Here is a 17,701-nt window from a genome sequence, read left to right as displayed (position 1 = left end):
GAGGGTGCTGGATGGAAAGTGGCCGCAGCCGTTACTGAGTGCTTGCTTTGTGCCTGTCGCTGCCCTTTCGTACCTCATCTCCTTTAATCCTCACAGCCGACCCCTGAGGAAGGCACCGTTACTCCTGTATTTAGACAAGGAGACTGGGGAGTGGAGAGGCTAAGTGGCTTTCCCGGGGTCACCCAGCTGGGAGGTGGCAGGGGCAGAGTGGATCCAAGTTCCCTTCAAACACACTGCCTCTTAGACACGTGAGCATGATAGGAAGCCACGCAGGGCTCCTTAACCCATGGAGTGTGCCGGGTCCGCCCCTGAGATCGGAGGAGGTGGGCAGGGCTGGGGCCCAAGGTTCCGCGTGTCCGACGAGCTCCAGGTGATGCCAGGCTACTTTGAGTAGCCAGGCTCCACACCGCTCAGCTTCGCTCTTACCACGCCTGCCTGTGGGTGCAGGGGTTGATCACGTTCTGCCTTTAACCATTTGGGGGTGCGTGGGTGGGCTGGGTCAGAGCTCACAGGCTGGCCTTCCGAAGGACAGGGGGTGGCAGCGCCTGCTTTGCGGGGTGGCTGATGAGGATTCGGAGACATGCCTGGAAAGGACTCAAGGCCGGGACTGTGCCCCGCAGGCCGCGGCTGGCCCGTACCCCGGATGTTGCCACCAGAACAGCTTTAAGGACCAGGTGACCTAGGGGCCAGCGTGTCAGAGTCAGGAGATGGAACACTCACCTCTGTTTTCCAGCCCCTCGAACAGTTGAAGGCTCTCACCATGCTGGGTCTGCGTCTCTGCAGGGGCTGGGGGCTGGGAGGGGGTAGCCACTCTCCAGTCGGTCCCAGTGCCTCAGGCCCTCGGCACCCAGATTTCATTACTGGCTCCCATTAGTGCGTGCTGCTAACACAGGATTTGACAGAGGACCCTCCTTAAATCCCATGTCTGTGACAGACTGCTGTGTGACCTCTGGAAAGTTAATCGACCTCTCTGAATTATTTTACTCTTCTGCAAAACGGGAAGAAGAAGACCTGCTCTGCAGGATCAGATCAGTGCGACGATAATGTAAAGCGCTCAGCCTGGTGCTGGGCGTCCCCCGGAGGTTTAGCATAAAGTAGCTTTTATGAAACTGTGTTGCCGTATAGGGAGAAAAAAACCCACGTAGCCCTTTGTAGCATTCAGGAATGACAGTATGACTCCTGATGGCAAATGGAGCAGCTTTTAATAAAATACGTTGGTTTTTACCCTTGCCCGTGGGTGGTTTGTGCAAATGCCCACGCACCAACACATCTGCCCCACCCCCAGCTCTTTGGTGAACTTTGTCAGCAATGAAAAAAAAAGTTCAAATGTTTTTTCTATTTGGTGTAGGAGGGTGGGGTAGTCCGGGCCCTACTGTCACGGCTCTTGAACTTTCTTGGGGCTGTGTGTCATGTCTGGCTGACTTCTTTGCTGGTAGACAGGTAAAGCTGCTCCCTGGCGACCCAGAATCTCGAGGGGTTCAAGTACATTCACAGAGTCGTCTGTTACCCAATTTTGTCGCTTGACTTTCCTTCGGCGTGAATTAACCTGTCTTCCTTTTTTTTTTTCCCCTCCCTCTAGATTATTTGCTCTCTAATAACTATGTAAATTCTATCATTGTCCATAAGTTTGACTTTTCCGATGAGGAGATTATGGCATATTATATATCATTCCTGAAAACACTTTCGTTAAAACTCAACAACCACACCGTCCATTTCTTTTACAACGAGGTAAGTAACTGCCAGAGGGGTGCGTTTGGGTGGAAAGCTAGCTAATCGGAGGGGCACCTTCGGTCCCGGGGTCTCGTGCCTGTTTACAATGCGCATGGGCACTCACCATTTCCTGATTTTTCACAGCAACCGTGTTTGACCTTGACAGGCTTAAAAAAAAAAAAAAAAAAAATATATATATATATATATATGTATGTATTTGATTTATTTAAAAGTTACCTCTCTGTTTTTAACGTAAAATTCAGTTTGTGCTACTGAGGAACATTGCATTGCAGAAGTGCCTAAAAGTGAACTTGGGATTGAAATGCGGTCAGACCCAGCTTTGCCAATTCCCTGCTGTGTGACCTTAGAGAAGTCTCAGTCCTCTGAGCCTCAGTTTCTTCATCTGAGAAAGGGGATGATGATTTATAGCGAAGGATTTTCCAGGGATCAAATGAAGGGAGATGATGTCTTCAGAGCCCCTAGTATGTACCTAGCTCCTTAAAATCAGAGCTCACACTATTCTTCACAAGCGAATGTCCTTGGTATTCCTTGGGATCATTACTAGCAATTTTGAAAAATAAATTGTTGCCGTTTTCCAATGAAAAGGAGCTTGATAAGGTCAGTTCATCTCATACCAGAAGGTACGGATGCTGGCCGTCCTGGGTCTGATCCATCTTGTGGCATGATCACTTCACTGAGGACCCGGGCTTTCTCCCCTTCCTGCTCTGGTGACCACACGGTTGGCATCTGTCCTCAGGCATGGCCCCTCATGGTCTCAGGATGGCTGCAGCGGCTCCAAACATCACATACTCACATGCCACTGCCCAGAAGCCTGAAGAGATCACTTATTTCCCTTCTTGTGTTCCTTTCTAACTTTCAAAAGCTTCTTTCCCAGAAGCGCCCCCCTCCCCTCCCCACCCAGCAGACTTCCTCTTGTGCCTTCTCGGTCACAGTCATGTCACGTTTCTCTTGCGGCGCATCGGAATTTGGGAGCCACCTGGCGGGACAGCTTGGCTTGGTCTTTCACGAGGGTAGTCACGTGAAGGCTGGGTGGGGTTGGGAGAGCTGCTTCCAGGGTGGCTCACTCAACGTGGCTGACCGTGGGTGGGAGGCCTCGGCTACATGGGCTTCTCCAGCGGCTGCTTGAGTGACGTCACGGCACGGCAGCTGGTTCTCCCCGGAACGAACGATCCAGGAGACCAAGACGAGCTGTAATGCCTTTTATGACCCAGCCTCAGAGGCCACACTCCATCTTTTCCACCGTGTCGTTGAGGCCGCACAGGCCAGGCTTGAGTCCGTGTGGGAGAGGATGTCAGTGTGTGAACACAGGAGGTGAGGATCGTTGGAAATTCCTGGAGGCCAGGTGCTGTTTGCATGGCGGTGTCTTCCTGTTTTTTTAGTATATTTATTCTTTTGAGAGAGAGAAAGCACAGGAGGGGCAGAGAGAGGGAGAGAGAGAATCCCACGTAGCCTCTGTCCGCGCTGTCAGCCCAGAGCCCAACATGGGGCTTGAACCCACGAAACGCGAGATCATGACCTGGGCCGAAACTGAATGTCGGACGCTTAACCCGCTGAGCCAGCCAGGCGCCCGAATGGCAAGTGTCTTCTGATTGGTGGTCACTTGCACTGCCCCGCCTCTCTTTGCAGTCAGATCATAACTCTCAAACGTACCTTCGGAGTCTGTGCAAACTCCATCCAGCTGTCCCCACATGATGCGGCATCAGCCTGAACCCCGATTTTCCTTGTGTAGTTTAAAAGTGGGGAAGAATTGGCCTCAAAGGGAAGACACACTAGCCGTCAACCGCCAAATGTGTGGCAGTTTGAGAAATTGACATGGTGTGGCCCTGTGTCTGGCAGATAGTAGGTGCTCATTAAATGTGTCCAGAGACACGTGGATGAGATTTGGGTTGTCCTGGCAGCTCTCCCAGGTGGATGAAAATCTACCTGTGAACTTCAGACCAGAGAGAGTGTACCTCCGCTCAGCTGCAGCTGGGATTCTGGACACCAGGGTGGGAGGGCAGGACTCTGGGATTCCTGGACCCGAGCGATGGTTCTGGAAGAACATCCTTCTGGTCACCAGAGGAGCTGCAGGGGCCTTATTTCTGAGGTGGGCTCCCTTTCCTCTTTCACGTGGCCCAGTACTGTAGCCACCACCTGCCACGGATGCAGTTCTGGTGCTCACAGTGGCATCGTCCTCATTTGACAATTGTCACGTTGCTGTAGGTTGGCTCTTGCTTCTTCCCCACGCTCCCGCCCACCGGTGCCCTCGGAGCATGCTCGGAGCCAAGTGGGAAACCTGGCCAGAAGCGGGGAGCAGAGCCCACGCTGCTCTTCTTAAGGCTTCCGCAGCGGAGTTCCAGGCTTCTGGAAGGTTTCGATCCCTTCCCATGATCCCTTTCTCATGCCAGCTGATTCCCGAGACCCTCTTGCTCCTTGCGAACGTGTGTAGTTCTAGTATTTCTAGACAGAGAAATAGGTAACAGCCAGAAGAGATTCCGAATGTGAGGAAAACCTCACGCTTGCCTTTTATTCGTGGAAGTGGCATCTGATGGTAGGAGCTAGCATTATGGCTGAGTGCTTGTTGAGGAGGTCCCATGGCGGGCTCTGCTCGTGAAATCCTCACGTTGAATTCCAGCGGCCGGGACGTGGGAATTACTTTCTCCGTGTTAGAGACGGGGAAACAGAGGCTCAGAACTGTTACAGCACCCAGCTGAGAACTGGTAGAACAGGTCACAGGCCCTGGTCTGGCATTGTTGGACTCCCCCCCATCCCCCCACCCCCTGCTTTTTTTTTTTAATGTTCTGGGATGGTCTCACCTCCCCGTCCCTTCCCACACTCCCCACCGGGGGTGAACCCCTGGCCTAAGGTTCATGGGAGTCTGATAGGCTTCAGAAAGCTGGGTGGGGGCAGGCCTGCCCTATGGGCTCATAACTCATCTCTGGTACTTTTTTGTTTCAGCACACTAACGACTTTGCCCTGTACACAGAAGCCATCAAATTTTTCAACCACCCCGAAAGCATGGTTAGAATTGCTGTAAGAACCATAACTTTGAATGTCTACAAAGGTAGGCCTTCTTAGGAGCTCACGCCTTGTCTGACTTCTGACTGGGGCTTGCTCCCATGAGTCTGCATTTAAAATCCTCTGGTGGCACGGGGAGCTCCGTTATTACGGCTCGGGTTGCATGTGTCATGCAAGGCTCGTAATCGTGGGACATTTAACTGGCCCCTTGGGTGAATTTTGTGCCACTCTCTTGGTGCATACTCAGTTCTGCATGCTGAAGTCTTAGACCAGATGCACAGTACTAGTGATGTCCTAAGAAAGGCACAGGTGGGACTCCAGCTGCCATGTGATAACTAGAAAAGGCAAAGCTGCCTCTTAAACGTTATATTTACATTTTTGTGTCTCCTGCGGTAAGATTTCCATACGGCCCTGGGGCTGTGTTATCTTGAAATAACATTTAAATGAAGCATTTTGTGCTTCATTTTGTGTCACCGACAGCAGGGGGCAATATCGTATTCGCAACTGACTGCAAAGCCCAACAAATTCTCCTCTCTTCAAGATGTGCTTAATGCCCACAACATCCCCTCCAGAGGAGGCCCTTCCGCGGGTTCCTGCCCGCATTGGCATAAAGGCCGGCTGGACGCGAGTTTCCTGGCCTGGCACCGCCCGGGGAGGGCACGCCTTCTCTGTGCGACCCGGGGGTTATTTCCCCGGTAGTCACCACACTGGAGCTGGAGCTCCCATTTTCTCAAAGAATAAAGGGCTTTGACCTTCACGAGCATGAGTCATGACGTTATTACTTGAGATGACCCTTACTGGGGTGGGGAAAGGTCCTGAGGGACTCACTCCAGCCTAAATTGGAGAGTGTCTTTAAGAATCCAGTGGGGGCCCACCCAGGGTCGCAAACTGAGGGCCTGAGAGCCGGATCCAGCCCTCAGACATGTTTCTATTGGCTAAGGTATTCCTTGACAAGATGTATAGCTGCCCGTATTTAAACATTGGGAGATCTCGGGTAACTATCTGCATTTCTGACTTGAAAGAGATTTGGCCCTTCTGGGCCCACAGTCCCGCAGAGCAGCTGCGGTGCCAGTGAACCGGGCTCCCCGGTTCACACACTGGGCCTCCCAGCCTCACTCACTGAGTCCCCGGCCCACCCAGCAGGCTTCTGAGTTTGCGCCCTGGTCCAAGCCCCGGTTCTGCGGCCCCCTGCTCTCTCTCCTCTCTTGTTCTCTTCCAGCCTGTATCTTTAGACACCTTCTGCCCAGCTCTCTGTTCTCTGAGCAACTGTCTCACCATCCCAGTTCTTAACCCTGTTAACTGTTGTCTGTTTTTTGCCTTTCCTTCAATGACGATTCCCGTGTTCCTTATTCCAGTGTCATGTAAGTTATTAACTTCTGGTTTTCTGCTTTCTTAACTTATCCTTACATGTAAACACAGGAAACTTGCCTGAGAATGGCATAGTTTCATTGTAGCCAAGCTAAATGCATTGCTGAGAAAGTAGGCTTTCTAATTGCACTATTGAGGTTTAGCCCAGTTAATTGTATTAATTATAAAAATAGCATAAGAACTGCCTTGATGAGCATGATTTCATGAATGAATAAGCTAACCATTTTCAAGTATTCCCAGGAAAGACAGAAAAGGTTCAGATGATAGCAGAGAGCTTTTTCATTGTGGTTTTCTTTTCTTTTCTTTTCTTTTCTTTTCTTTTCTTTTCTTTTTTTTTTCAAATCTCCCTAAGTTATTTTTGGTGGCTTGACTTTTTTTCCTTGTTCTTTTGTGAATTTTCTCAGTGGATAACCAGGCCATGCTGCACTATATCCGAGATAAAACTGCTGTTCCTTACTTCTCCAATTTGGTCTGGTTCATCGGGAGCCACGTGATCGAACTCGATAACTGTGTGCAGACCGACGAGGAGTAAGTGACCACCTGGGGGGCTTACCAGGCAGACAGAGTGGTTAGGGGAGATTTCCGTGTTCATTGAGGAAAAGTAAACACTAGAGCAAAGTTCGCCCACCCTTGTGTAGGTGGAATGTGAACTTCCATAGGCTGAAAGGTTCCTCGCACCATTCCACTTTTTGTAACGGCGGGATGTTAGAAACAACCCGCAGACCTCCTAGAGGGGAAGAGGACCGGTAAGTTCAACACCCCCATCGATGGGGTGCCAGGCAGCTGGTAAAAAAAGTAAGACGACCCGTCACCTGGTGGGCAAATAAACAAAATGCAGTCCTTGCAGGTGGCGGAGTAGTGCCCGGGAGTAAAAAGGGACAGAGCTCTGGCACGTGCTGCCCCGTGGTTGGACCTTGGGAGCATGAGGCTCAGTGAGAGAAGCCAGATGCAAAGGACTGCGTTTTACCTCACCCTGTTTTCTTTTGTTTTATTTATTTTCATGAAAAAAAATTTTTTTTTAATGTTTACTTTTGAGAGAGAAAGCATGTGAGTGGGGGAGGGGCAGAGAGAGAGGGAGACACAGAATCCCAAGCAGGCTCCAGGCTCCGAGCTGTCAGCACAGAGCCCAACGCGGGGCTCGAACTCACAAACCACGAGATCATGACCTGAGCTGAAGTCGGACGCTCAAACGACTGAGCCACCCAGGCGCCCCATATTTTATTTTATTTTTAGAGAGCGAGAGCCCGTGCAGGAGTGGTACACCGGGGAGGGGCAGTGAGAATCTTAAGCAGGCTTTAAGCTCAGCATGGAGCCTGAGGTGGGGCTTGATCTTATGACCCTGAGATCATGACAGCCGAAATCAAGAGTCGGACACTTGGCTGACTGAGCCACCCAGGCACCCCGTGTGACCCCGTTTAAATGAAATGCGCAGAACAGGTCAGTCTGTAGAGACTGAGGATAGACTAGTGTTTTCCCAGGGCTGGAGGAGCAGACTCACAAGGGGAAATGGGAGTACAGGGCTTTTTTGGGAGGGGGGGTTAAAAGTGTTCAAGAGTGGATCGTGAGGATGGTTGGACAGCTGTGTGAATGGTATGCGGATTATAGCTCAGTAAATCTGTTTAAAAACAACAACAACAACAACAACAACACACACAGGTTAAGGTGGTGATTTGGGCCCCAGAGCGATGAATACAAGTTCCAGAGCAGGATTTCTCCGTTTCGGCGGCACCACTGATCTTTGGAACTGGGTAACTCTGTGTCGTCCGGGGTCGTCCCGCACAGAGTAGGATATTTAGCGGCCTCCCTAGCCTCCGCCCACCAGATGCCAGGAGCACCCCTTTTCCAGTTGTTTAAGCCAAAAATGTCTCCAGACATTGCCAGATGTGTCCTTCAAGGCAAAATCACCGCAAGTGGGCAACCCCTGCCCCGGAGGGACAGCTTAGCAGAGAGACCTGGTGAGAGGCACACCTAGGCAGGCTCAGGATGACAGAGGGATCCGGGAAGGAGGGGTGCTGGAGGAGGGGCCCAAAGCCATAGAACCGTAGCTCCCAGACTGGGGAAGTAGTGGTGGATCTGACGGGACATTCGGGAAAGCCAGGACCTGTACAGAGCTGAAGAGTCACGGATGTGAATGAAACATAACGTGGCACTTGATTCCAGAAAAGACAAAAAGTCATTCCAGGAAGGAAGTGGACTCCTTGTCCTCTGCGTGGCTCTCCCGTGAATGGTTGTGATGATGTCAGTATCAGTTGTTGGGGCCGGGTGGGGGGGGGGGTGGGTAGGGAATGCAAAGTGTTCCGTCCTAACAGAAGGCCACCATGTGATATTGAAAATGGCTCAACTTCAAAGTAGAAGACTCTGCAGATTGTAGAGGTGGAGGAGGTGGGGTGTGGGGCGTATCCACAGAAACAAGTAAAAAGTTAACACCTGCCTTCTCTGGAGGTCAGGCAAGGGTGGGGGAGGTTGGGCTAGGGCTGCTGTTTGTTATCAGCTTATCAATACCATTAAACTTTTATTTGTATCTTATTTTATTTTTTGAGAGAGAGAGGGTGCAAGTGAGCAAGCGGGAGAGAGAGAGACAGAGAAAGAAAGAGAGAGAGAGAAGCAGGGCTCGAGCTCATCCACTGTGGGACCCAAACTCACGAACGGTGTTGTCATGACCTGAGCCAAAGTCAGAGGCTTAACGATTGAGCCACCCAGGCGCCCAATACCATTGAACTTTAAAAACCCATCTGCATGTACTTTTCAAACTAAAGGTTTAAGACATGAAGTACATCAACTCTTCTGCTAAAGAAAAATTCCCACAGCATCTTTTTAAATGGGGGAAAAGGTTGCGAAACATTGTGAATAAGTATTGTGGGTCTCAGCTGGGTGGTGGGTTCATAGGTAATTATAGTACTATTAGGCTTACAGGGTGTATTTGCTATAAATATTCGGGATGCATCTTGTTAAAGTATGCTACGGAATAATTATTAAAAGTTACATAGAAGAAAAATTGATCCTATTATTATTATTTTTTTAAAGCACGTTATGTGGCTTGACGGATAGATATTTAACACATGCCTTTTAGATGTGACTCTACGGAGGCATAGACACAGGGAAACCAGACTGTAGGGTCCCTCATTGACAAGTCCCCAAATGTTCTCTGTTAGTGGCGGGACTACAGGAGACCTTCACGTCTTTTTGCTTCTATTTTCTTCTTTAATTTCAAGCCTTCTGAAATGGTGGTCGTAATTACGATACAAACAAAATGACTTACCCCAGCCCCGCTGCCCCTTGCAACAGATGCCAGTTTGGAGGGAGTGTAGGTGTGCCGATGAGCTCTTTCTGTCCTCGGCAGGCGTGCGGCTGACAACCTGAGAGGCCCAAGCAGTGTGCTTGTTGCTTTACTGAAAGGAGACAGAGACCTCTGGGGGCCTGGGGCTGGGGTGTCCCATCCCTGCGCTGTGCCCCATGTGTAGCCAGGGCCAGGGGGGTTGGATATGGCCGCCGAGGCCTGCTTTTCTCCCTGGAACCCCTCGGGAGCATTTTCATCATCCGGGATTTATTGCCGCATTAATACTGCTTATCTTGGGAGGCAGGGGGTCTTGCCACATTGAGTAGTGGTTGCTCTTGTGGAATGGCTTGCTAAGGGAGCTGGGTTTTGCTTTATTTACCCATTTTGTTTTGGGTGGTGGTGGTGGGCGAGTTGTAGGGAGGCCCCCAGAGGGTGGGGGGATCCCAGGAGTCCCCTGAAATCGATCGTGGTGCACCTGCCCATTTTCACTTCGTGCATGCCGCTGGGAGGGCCGCTGTAAGTGGCTCTTGAGCCTTCGTTTGTTGTATGAATATTTGTTGTGTGAATGAAGCACCCCCAGTGACCTCCACGGGCTCTGTGCTTCGGCTTCCCGGCTAAGGCTGTTGTTTTTCCTGGCAGGCACCGGAATCGGGGGAAACTGAGCGACCTGGTGGCCGAGCACCTGGACCACCTGCACTATCTCAATGACATCCTGATCATCAACTGTGAGTTCCTCAATGACGTGCTCACGGACCACCTGCTGAACAGGCTCTTCGTGCCCCTCTATGTGTACTCGCTGGAGAACCAGGACAAGGTAGGTCTGGGCGCCTGGCCCCGCCGTGCCTGTGGGCTGTGGGCTGTCTTCAGAAGGGGAGGAACGGTCACCTTGAACAGGACCAAGCTTTGCCAGCCACCAAGGCTTTGAGCCCGAGAGAGATTCCTTTCAAAGCGTCCTGGTTTTCTGTTCCTTTCCTTTTATTTCCTGGGGGTGGGACGGTTAAGGTGGAGAGAGAGGGGTGGAAGGGAGTGTGTTTGGGGGTGGGGGCTGGCTGTAAAAGTGAATGAGAACAGAACACTGACATGAGAAGGAAACAGGAAACCTCTATGAATTTAGATTTTTGGTTTCTGTTCATCCTTCTCTTGGGGTGTTCTAAAGCCTGGTAACTTTTCCTGACGGTCGCCAGAGCTCACTGACCTGCAGAAGACCCAGCCAGCCCCAGCACTTGCACATGATGGGTGGGAGGTGAGGGAGCGCCCTTAGGGAAGCAGCCCAGAGCAGGGACTGCCCGCAGTTAGGCTCAGAATCCGGTGTGAGTGTTGACAGGCACGTCCTCTGGGGCCCTCTCTCCATCTCAGGGATTCTGGCTCAGAGGGTCTGCAGTGCACCGGCAGTCTGCATCGTGAACCTGTCCGCCACGTGGCTCTGAGCTGGTGGCTCTCAGGTCCCACCGTGAGGAATTCTGCCCCGTCCTTCCCAGATTTCAGGGGCAGAGGCCTCCACAGGAGGCAGGATGGAGTCGGCTGGTTACTCTCCGGGGGCTCCAGCCTCTGCACATGTGCCTCCAGGGCTTGGAGCTTTCTTCTTGGAGGTGGAACATGGAGATTCTTCCTAAGAACAAATAAATAAAAAAAAAATTGCAGCCCTAACTGGATCCGTCAGAGGCTGTGCGGGGGCGGGGGCCGGGGGTGGCAGAGAGAAAGCACGGGACTTGGAGTTTGCAGACCTGGGCTCACATTCTGCTTCTTCCCTTTCCTCACTCTGTTACCTTGGACAAGGCAGCTGACCTCCCCCTCCCACCCCATCCCCCACCCCCCGAGCGAAACGAGGGTCCTGAAGGTCCTCACAGGGTCGATGCGGGATGGAGCACAGTGAAGTTCAGTTACCAACGCGGGGTTTTTCCTAAGCCAGAGTGCCCCGACGCCTCCCTGCCCCATTTTGAACGCTCTTCCTGAGAGCAGGCCTCCAGAGGCCCGTCCTGCCAGCCAGCCACTCTGTGCCCCAGCTGGGGCAAATTAACATTCCTGGTAATTTAAGGGGCTCATTTTTCTCCTGGACCCAGGCTCTAGTCCGTGACTAATGGTGAAGGACTTCTCAGGTAGAAAAATTGAGGCCTTGAGACGGTGTTGGGTGGGATCAGGTTGCGAATTTATTTTGCAGAGTGGACTTCTGACTGGTACCGGGAAAGAACAGCCTTAGGGTCACAGAGGAAGTGGGGGACGGGGCGCCTCTCCTCAGACAGATGGCTTTTGGCTTCATGTCTTTTGTGCTGCTCACGTGTGTGACCAGGACCTCTCTGTCTCTCTCTCTCTCTTTCTGCCTGACCTTCCCTAGGGAGGAGAACGCCCGAAAATCAGCCTGCCGGTTTCTCTCTATCTCCTGTCGCAGGTATGTGTCATCATTTGTCTGTGTCCCCAGCCACATTTGGGAGTCCTTTGGAGGACCGGGCCACGTCACCCTGTCTTCTCTCTGTGTCCCGTCTTGAAATGAAACAATAAAAGGAAGGGTGGGGGGTGGTTCTACTTTTCAGACGCTGAGTAGAGGTGCTGCTATCTTCTTCATGGTAAGAGATGGAAATTGAAAGGAAAATGGAAAGTAAATCAAACCTGGCCCTTACGTACTTGGTTTTGACCATGGGGACTGAGGTTTCCACACAACCAAGGGGCGTTCGGAATACTCTGGAAATGTGGACGGCATGGGTGTTACTCATGGCGTTTTGAAATAGACCCCAACTGCAAGACCCAGCGCGTGTATCTCTCTGCAGCAACCTCCGTTGAACGGATTTCCACTAACGAGGCTTTTGTCGTGGTTGTACTTCCCAGATTACCTTCTGGAAGGTATCTTGTAGCAGCCTCCGTTCCCAGATTTGTGTCTTGAGCCAATTTGTCTGCTCCCCCTCCTTAAACAAGTGTGTTTCCTTCTCGTAATTATTTAATATTTACAAGAAAGGAAAAACTCCATGGTGACCCGGTTACATAACTTTAAAAATATTTTTATTACAAGCAGTCCAGACTTTCAGGCCATCTCATTAGACTGTCAAATAGTCAAACGTTTGACCAGAGCTCTGTTCCCACTTCTGCAATGGCACAGGTATTTATTTGCTTTGCTGAGAGAAAGTCCTTCTAACTTGGTCCCTGGGCCGTTTGGAGGTGGAGGACTGAGGAGAGAGAGAGAGAGAGAGAGAGGCGCGGCCGCAGCCTCCCCGTGGAGGCTAAGCCAGTTGGGGTCCGTGCGTGGCCTGCCCCTTTCTCCCTCACAGAGTCTTGTCCCGGGGGCTTTGTGCTCCGAGCCCTGTGCTGGTGCCCTCTCCTTCTGAATGCCTCTCCGTGCAGCGCAGCTGCGTGCAAACCCCCACCTCTCCTGGCACCTTCCTCTGCCGCCTCATTACAAATCTGCCTGAATCTCCTGCTTGGCGTTCTGGGAGTCTGGCAGGACCTGAGCAGAGAGACACTCAGCCCCGGGAATCCCATAGAAGGCGCTCCCAGGACCCTCTAGCTGTGGGCGCGTTGCACAGGCGGAGTCCCTCTGAGGAGTGTGGGGTCAGCGGTCGCCCTTTCTCGGAGAGCCCCTTACCTCCTCTTTTCTGAGCGAGGGCCTAACAGCTCAGGCACCAAATTACTCGTTTGAGTAGCTCACAGAAAGCAGACTTGTGAGCCGGTGCTCCAGGGCCCGTTCTCCCTGTTCCTTCCGTGGAGCTTTTCAATGTTGTCGCCCAAAATGCACGAGAGCCTCCAATGGGGGGTAATGCCATGTCCCTGATCCCTACGTCAGAGCATCCTTACGTGTGATTTGACAGACAAAACTGCAAAACCAAGAAAATTCCCATTGACGACATTAATTTAGTGTGGCCGGGGATGCTGTCCTTCAAGAAGTTTCCCTCTTACCTCTTACCCCTGTCCCCTGATCCTGCTTCTCAGACATAGCAGCATTTCAGCGTTTGGCTTTGCTGGGTTTTTTGTTTTTTGTTTTTTAATTATTTGTTTGTTTTTTTTTTAATTTTTTTTTTTTAACGTTTATTTATTTTTGAGACAGAGAGAGACAGAGCATGAATAGGGGAGGGGCAGGGAGAGAGGGAGACACAGAATCGGAAGCAGGCTCCAGGCTCTGAGCCATCAGCCCAGAGCCTGACGCGGGGCTCGAACCCACGGACCGCGAGATCGTGACCTGAGCTGAAGTCGGACGCCTAACCGGCTGAGCCACCCAGGCGCCACAATTATTTGTTTTTTAAACACTGCTTATTTTTTATTTTTTAATTAAAATTTTTTTATTTTGGGAAAGGAAGAGAGCACGTGTGTGCGAGTGGGGGAGGGGCAGGGAGAGAGAGGAAAAGAGAGAGAATTCCAAGCAGGCTGCCAGCTGTCGGCACAGAGCCAGACTCGGGACTCGATGTCGCGAACCATGAGATCATGACTGGAGCTGAAATCAAGAGTCACATGCTTAACCGACTTAGCCACCCAGGAGCCCCTAAACAATGTTTTTTTTTTTTTTGGTCTTTTAACAGATTTTTTTTTTTTAAGTTAAAAAGTTCAAAACAGGTGAAGACCAAGTTTTCTATCTACTTTTGTTTCTTCTCCTGATTTCTGTCCCCAGAGTCTACTATAGTTACAGGGTTTTCTTACGCTCTTCCAGGCACATTGTCTGCAGAGGTTTTCAACTGGGGGTGATTTTGCCTCCCTTCCTCCCCCACCCCCCTCCAGCATCCGGAGACATTTCTGGTTGGGTCGAGGCCAGAGAGGCTTCCAGACATCCTACAGTGCACACAGCAGCCCCCCACAACAAAGAATTAGGGCCGGATCATAGCGCCAGGGCTTAGAAATCCTGTTCCGTGTGCACGTGAGCAAATGCAGATGGGCGCACACACCCTTTTTCTGTGTAAATGGTGCACGTCCCACACTGTGCTCCACTGCTGCTGTTGGCTTTATATTGTAACACAAAGTAGCCGGCGTGTCTGAGCCAGCTTTGCGAGGCACCTTTGAATACCCTGATTCCCAGCGCCGTTGTCCTGAACGTTGGGCCACGGGCTGGGGTGGCAGGGCCATCCCAGACAGCCCAGTGCCTTCCCATTCCACATGCTGGCCCGGCTGGGTCTGCCTCTGGCTCCTGTGGCTTCTCTTCCCCACAGCGTCCACACCTCCCGACACTGCCACGGAATCTTGGTGCTCTGAGACCCACCGCGGGGGTCCCAGCGCATTCCAGCCGTGGGCTCTGTGTGGAGACGATGGTTTGCCAAGTCCTGGACGGGAACGAGACTTGCCGGCCCCTTCCTCCCGTATAACTGAGATGTTGGGTCTGTGCCTTCCAGTCTTAGCGTAATCAGATTCGACGCTGAGATGCCTGTGGAGAGGAAGGAGTGTGCTGCTTTGGCCGCTGCTCTCCCACTTTGCTCCACTTCAGTGGGATTTGGCCTCCCCCGGCCATGAGGGACCGTCTTGCTTTGATGCACTTCCTTCCGCTGGGGAGCAGCCAGCCAAATAGGCAACAGTCTGAATGAAGGAGCGGCCAACCCTGGGAGGAGAAAGGCGTAACCGGTTTCTCCTAAATGAGACCCATTCTTTGGATTTTGCTTCACGGGAGTTGCTGTTCAGTACGGGCCCTGGGTACCTCAGCCTGGTTATTTGTGATGGAGGAAGAAGTGGAGAGAGCACACGCTTTAACGCAAACCCGGTGTCTTCTTTCTCACCAGGTCTTCCTAATTATACATCACGCACCCCTGGTGAACTCACTAGCGGAAGTCATTCTGAACGGTGATCTGTCTGAGATGTATGCTAAGAGCGAACAGGATGTTCAGCGAAGTTGCGTAAGTCCTTAGCGTTGGGACCGTGTGTAGACGTTGATAGGCCGTTGCTCGTTTTGTTCGTGCGTGTGTTTCTCTAAAACCAGAAACTGACGTTCTGCCTGTACGGCAGCCATGATGGCGTATAAGCTGGTCTGAGACGTGAGGAACCCGATCGGCGTCTTGAAATGTGTCCCCAGGAACATCTGGGTTTGGGTACTGAGCGGATTTGATTGATCGGATGTTATTGAACGGGAAGTTGTACTGCTCTGGGCCCTGGTCGCGAATCTGTGAGACACTGTTACTGGGACAGAATGAGAGCACACCTTGACGAAGGTACAAATGCCAGCAGAGACTGGACGGAGAACATCTGTGAATGATGCGGACCCCCCCCTGGAGGGCAGTAGGGAGTGGTGGGGCCTGTGGCAAATTGGACAGCACATGCTCTCTGTCAGTAGCTGCGGTTCCTCCCCAGCCTGCGGCTCTGCCAGAACACGGATGCGGGATTGCCTGGTTTCCTCGCGTTTCCAGACAAGCTGGAAATCCTCATTTTGATGCACATGCTCCCCCGTTTTAAACGATCACCCACCTGTGGCCTAAGCACAGCACGTCTGCATTTTGTGCTCTGCTAACGGGAAACTCCCGAGACAGGGAGACGGGAGTCACGGCTTCTTCCCGCTTGGCCCCTGTGTATCTCGTCTGTCTTCCCTCCCATCATCGTCATGTGTGCTGAGCGCCAGGCTTCCTTAGTACTGGTGCAGCTTGCCTTTTCCCCTGCAGGCCCCGAGGTTCTGCCCGCACACCTGTACCTTCACCATACCTATGGCCTGGGAGGCCCTGGCTCCTCGTTCCCAGCCGCGGCAGGCGACTTGTCTCACTGTATCCGCTGCAGCTTGGGCCCGGCGGATGTGTCTGAGATGAGCCGGTGTTTCACACAAAGGCTGTTTCATGAGGACTCTGTCCCTGCAACCGGTTTCTCAGGCAGTGGGTAGAAAGCTCCAAGGGCTAGGCTTGCCCTTGGGCAGTCGGCTCTGTTGCCATATCTGAGGAAGCAGGTGGCGGAGGATCCCATAGCGTGGGAGGCCAGAACTGCCTGGGGCGCAGTGACAGGGGTCCCTGCCCTTCTGGTTTTTCTGGCCTACGATGGCTTGGCCGGGCCCTTTTGCTATTGAAGGGAGTCTTAGAGCCTTTGAAAAGGTTCCCAGACACTCTGTCCTTGTCAGTGGTGGCATTAGTTCAGCTGACTTGAATGGGGCCCTTTCACGGCCCCTGTCTGGTCTGTCCCTTTTTTGATTCATTCAGAAAGTATTTATTCAGCCCTTTCTTTGGAACAGGCATCGTGCTGGCTCTGGGGATGTACAAAATCCTAATGGTTTCTGTCTTTCTGGAGCTTTATAGTCTAGTAGGAGTGACAGATGTCGCTCAAATAAATATACAAACAAACGTACTGTCTCGAGTTTCACACGTGCTCTAAAGGGAAGGAGTAGTTTTTGGCGAGGGGATGTAACCTAGAGGGACAGGAGTGACGAGTATTGGACAGGACAGCCTCCCTTACGGGCCCGTGCCACGACACTTCAGGCGGGGCAACGTGGAGACGACCTGGTGTTCGTGGAGCCGGACAGTTTTCTTTCCAACTTTCTGAAACTCCCTGCTGCTGACCGAATGCGAGGGGTGGAGTGCTGACCCAGCAGAGTCGCAGGGCCTCGAGGGCAGAGCTGCCGATGACCGCCAGCCAGCGGGCCCCCTCAGGCGCATCGTCCTCCCTCCCCCCCACTTAGGAAACGGAGAGGGCGCGTCCTACCCCAGAGGGCTCTTGGTGGGGATGGGGAGGAAACACAGCTGAAGTGTCCATCAGGTACCCGGCAGGTTGCAGCCTGGCCCTCAAAGCCGTTTGGTTTGGTGTTCGCGGTATTTAACAGAGAGTTCTATGAGTGACCAACGTTAACCGTTAGGAAGTTTCACACAGAAAAAATCTGCATCTCGGGATTGTGTTGCAGCAGTCAGAAGGTCTGGTCCCCATTGTACACATGTTTCTGCTGCACGCTTCTCCGAGGCGGTCCCCATCGGGTCGGCATGTGTTTGCCATCAGACTCGCCCGGTCCCCATCCAGCCTGCTGCACGCTCCTAGGACATTTCCATTCATATCACATTGGGCCGTGTTGAGTCTCCTTGGGCTTTCTTTTGTCGTGTGGTCTCCATTTCCCAAGATGGCTGCTCAGACTTCGTCCCACAGTGTCTTCGTGTGAGACATTCAGTGACGAAGTTGGACTTGGCGTTCAGAGGGACGGACACAGAGATCTCTGGGCTGCTGGGGTTTGCAGGCTTTCTCATTGCACTTGACTGGCCTGCGGCCACGAGAAATAATCACACCCTTTCGCTGGTTATCCCCCCGTGGTCACATCTTGCCAGAACTCCAGCACGCTGTCACAGCAGGGTACTGGCATTGATGCTTGGGGTTTGCAATTTGAGCAGAAGCAAACTGCAGAATGTTACTGGCGACCGCTCAGCCTGGGATACCCACGGCGGTTGGGCCCTCCGACGAGAGGGAGCTTTCGGG

The 17,701-nt window shown here is 52.2% G+C and overlaps 1 protein-coding gene across 11 annotated transcripts in view; it reads left to right on the top strand.

The window, feature by feature from the left end:
• CLEC16A (C-type lectin domain containing 16A) overlaps nucleotides 1-17,701 on the top strand; it is a 203,646-nt gene that overhangs the window by 21,351 nt on the left and 164,594 nt on the right. For all 11 annotated transcript variants that reach the window (XR_007147697.1, XR_007147698.1, XM_047837904.1 and 8 more), the window contains exons 4-9: nucleotides 1,580-1,728; nucleotides 4,669-4,774; nucleotides 6,501-6,624; nucleotides 10,013-10,187; nucleotides 11,706-11,759; nucleotides 15,055-15,168. Coding sequence is in view for 9 of the 11 variants with exons in the window: in XM_047837904.1 (XP_047693860.1) it covers nucleotides 1,580-1,728; nucleotides 4,669-4,774; nucleotides 6,501-6,624; nucleotides 10,013-10,187; nucleotides 11,706-11,759; nucleotides 15,055-15,168 (722 nt within the window). In the remaining 2 variants the exon portion in view is untranslated. The remainder of the gene's footprint in view (nucleotides 1-1,579; nucleotides 1,729-4,668; nucleotides 4,775-6,500; nucleotides 6,625-10,012; nucleotides 10,188-11,705; nucleotides 11,760-15,054; nucleotides 15,169-17,701) is intronic.

The sequence above is a fragment of the Prionailurus viverrinus genome, chromosome E3, assembly GCF_022837055.1.
Source record: "Prionailurus viverrinus isolate Anna chromosome E3, UM_Priviv_1.0, whole genome shotgun sequence".
Lineage (NCBI taxonomy): Eukaryota > Metazoa > Chordata > Mammalia > Carnivora > Felidae > Prionailurus > Prionailurus viverrinus.
Note: the sequence above shows the minus strand (reverse complement) of the source record. Positions and strands in the feature narration are given on the sequence as shown.